The 2,865-nt window shown below is 34.9% G+C and overlaps 1 protein-coding gene across 1 annotated transcript; it reads right to left on the reverse strand.

Annotated features, from left to right (window-relative positions):
• Positions 1-319: 319 nt before the first annotated feature.
• Positions 320-756, reverse strand: LOC111884693 (uncharacterized). Its single transcript, XM_023881011.1, has 2 exons — positions 556-756; positions 320-457 (listed from the first exon to the last, which is right to left on the reverse strand). Exons 1-2 carry the CDS (start codon positions 754-756, stop codon positions 320-322), a joined length of 339 nt encoding a protein of 112 aa, XP_023736779.1.
• Between the last annotated feature and the right edge of the window lie 2,109 nt (positions 757-2,865).

A 2,865-nucleotide genomic window follows, 5' to 3' on the forward strand; every position in this document is an offset into this window, starting at 1 on the left:
TGATTCACTTGTGATTTACACGTGAATCACATGTAATTCATATTTACATGTGAATCACAAGTGAATCATATATGAATTACATGTGATTTATATGTGAATCATATGTGAATTACATGTGAATCACATGTAATTCATATGTGATTCACTTGTGATTCACATCACATATGAATTACATGTGAATCACATGTAATTCAAATGTGATTCACTTGTGATTTACATGTGAATCATATATGAATTACATGTGAATCACATGTAATTCATATGTAAGGTTTGCAACCAAAACACTTCAATAAAATTATATTTTTATTTATATGTTATACTAATGGATTAGTTTATTGGATGCTAATATGACCTTTAGCTCTTCTTCTATTGATAAGTTTTTAGGCTTGTAAGCTTCAATGGGCCCTGTTCTTGAAAAAGGCTTTTTTAGTTTCAAGAATCTCCCACTCTTGGTTATCTTTCACATTTGTTATATCCATGCTAAAGTAAAAAGTTTACATCAATATGTTGGAAAAGGCAGTGACTTTATTAGATTTAGTAAATGAGTTAACTCACCTGACTTGTAAAAAGATGACCTAGCCCAAGTGCTCCAAACATATTGAGTGGAATCATAAGAAGCCCATATCTGATAAATGGACCTTTTCTTCCCCATATTTTGAACCATGAAGCTGAATTCTGAATTTTAGCAGCATTTGTATATTCTAGTTTGTTAGTAGTATTAGGTTGTTGATTCATTGTTGTTCCAATTGTTGTCATCCTTAAACGCCACAAAATCAGGTAAGATTTTGTATGTATAAACCATGAAAAGAAATAACATTCCTTGTCATTTCTGATGAATAGCAACAATTTTTTTTAATCTAAACACAACCCATTACTGAGAACTAAATAATAAACACCAATCTTGGTAATAGGAGACAATCTCCTATTGCCCATAATAAGGTTCATCTTCCCAAGCTCCACATCCTCGCTTCTTTTTAGTCTCTGCAAATCAGAGAAAATGTGAAAACCACATCCTGTATCAAGGACCTAATAATTAGAATGCGACGAGTTTTTAGATAGGATAGTGTAAATACCCGTCGAGGTTGGCTTAACTTTTCCATCCTTTATGTCTTGCAGTTGGGAAACTTCGTTTCCAATGCCCCTTGTCATGGCAGTAAAAGCAAGTAGCCTCCTTAGGATCAGAGGCGGGGGAGCTTCAGAACCAGCTTTTCCTTTGGGTCCATTGCTTGAGGACCCGACCTGGGACTTTCCCTTCCAGATCTATTTTGAGGGGGCTTTCCTCTTCTTCTCCTTCCCTTGCCCGTTGGCCAAGATGGGAACAGCAGCAGCAGAAGTGGAGGTAATACTCTTTCCCTTCATTTCACTTTTAGTGGTTCTCAGTAAGCTTTGGAGTTGACTCAATGTGGTTTCCTCTTTGTTTTGATGATAAGTCATAACAAACTGATCATAACAACCAGGAAATGAGTGTAAGACTATGTCAATAGCCAATTCCTCATCAAAGTTCACATTGAGTATCAACAGACAATCCACATAATGTTAGATATGTTGCAAGTGGGTCGTGACGGACTCTCCGTCCTTCATCTTGTTAGTTATGATGAACTTTACTATCTCGTATCTTTCTTGATGATCTTGTTGATGGTACTTTTCCATTAAGTCCTTGTTCATCTTATACAGACGATAGTCCTCATAGAACATTTGTAGCCCACGAGTCATAGTAGCCACCATGATGCATGAAACTTTTGTCGCATCATTGCAATGTCTCCTATACTCGTCTATCTCTTCAGGAGTAGATTTTGTTTCATCAATCTCGTTCAGCTCCTTTTCGAGAACATATTCCTTGTCCGCGAAGCGCAAAGCCATCTTAATGTTGTGTATCCAATCATTATAATTGGTACCATCAAAAGTGACTTTTGAGTAGATGCTCAAGAGCGAGAAGTGGTTGGAGTTGTTGTTGGAGGAACCAGGAGCGTTATTGGAAGTTGACATCTGAAAAGGAAAAAGGACAAGTTTTGATTAGATAAGGAAATTCTCAATATTACACCCAAATGAAAAATTAAGATACATGATCCAACTAAATAATTCACAATTCAGAAGAGGGATGCCGTAATCTAATTAAAAATTATTTAAAGGTAGGTAAATGACGATTTATCAATTTCACCACGAAAAACAAAATTTAAACGAATTAGGTTTTAAATGAAATTCCTAGATCTTTTGAGATTCATTGAAATATTCAATGACATGTTTAATCTCGATTATGCCATTTCTATTTGTAATTGGGATACAGAGGATCACAAACAAGGTGTGAATAACCATGCAAACTAGTTTGGTACTCTCAATGTCATTTATCACTTAATTAATGTGACGGTTAACCACATACGATCCATTAATCAATGATAATTTACGAGACTCCCATTGCCACCCTCTATTAGTCTATATTAGTGTGCCGGTTAACCAGATACGCTCTACTAATGACTTTTATAAAGTGCAATGTGCAATTTCATGGATTAGCATCAAATTCACATTTTTCTAAAGTAACTAAGATTGAGATTTAATAAAAACATTTAGTTAATTTATTTATTCCAATATACTTATTAATGAGAATTAATTGTCATATCAAACCCGTTAGGCTAACAGCCCACCACCAATCAAGGAAGCGGTGGGTGAGAGTGGACACCCATTCAACCGCTAATTTATAGACAGTTTCCTTATACCCCTCTTATTGATCGGCTTCGTGAACGAGGCATACTAGCGGTTTGACTGGCTTGTCTTATACATATAGTAAATATTTAAACTTTTAATATTACATATAGTATAAGGGTGTATTTTAAACATTTCAAAATACTAGGGTTTTTAAATATATTAAAA

This window comes from Lactuca sativa, chromosome 2, assembly GCF_002870075.4.
Source record: "Lactuca sativa cultivar Salinas chromosome 2, Lsat_Salinas_v11, whole genome shotgun sequence".
In the NCBI taxonomy this organism is placed as follows: Eukaryota; Viridiplantae; Streptophyta; class Magnoliopsida; order Asterales; family Asteraceae; genus Lactuca; species Lactuca sativa.

Coding starts and splice junctions, on each gene's coding strand:
- LOC111884693 (XM_023881011.1), bottom strand. CDS start 756: ATGACAACAATTGGAACAACAATGAATCAACAACCTAATACTACTAAC. Junction 458..555: donor GTCATCTTTTTACAAGTCAG/GTGAGTTAACTC, acceptor CAAATGTGAAAG/ATAACCAAGAGTGGGAGATT.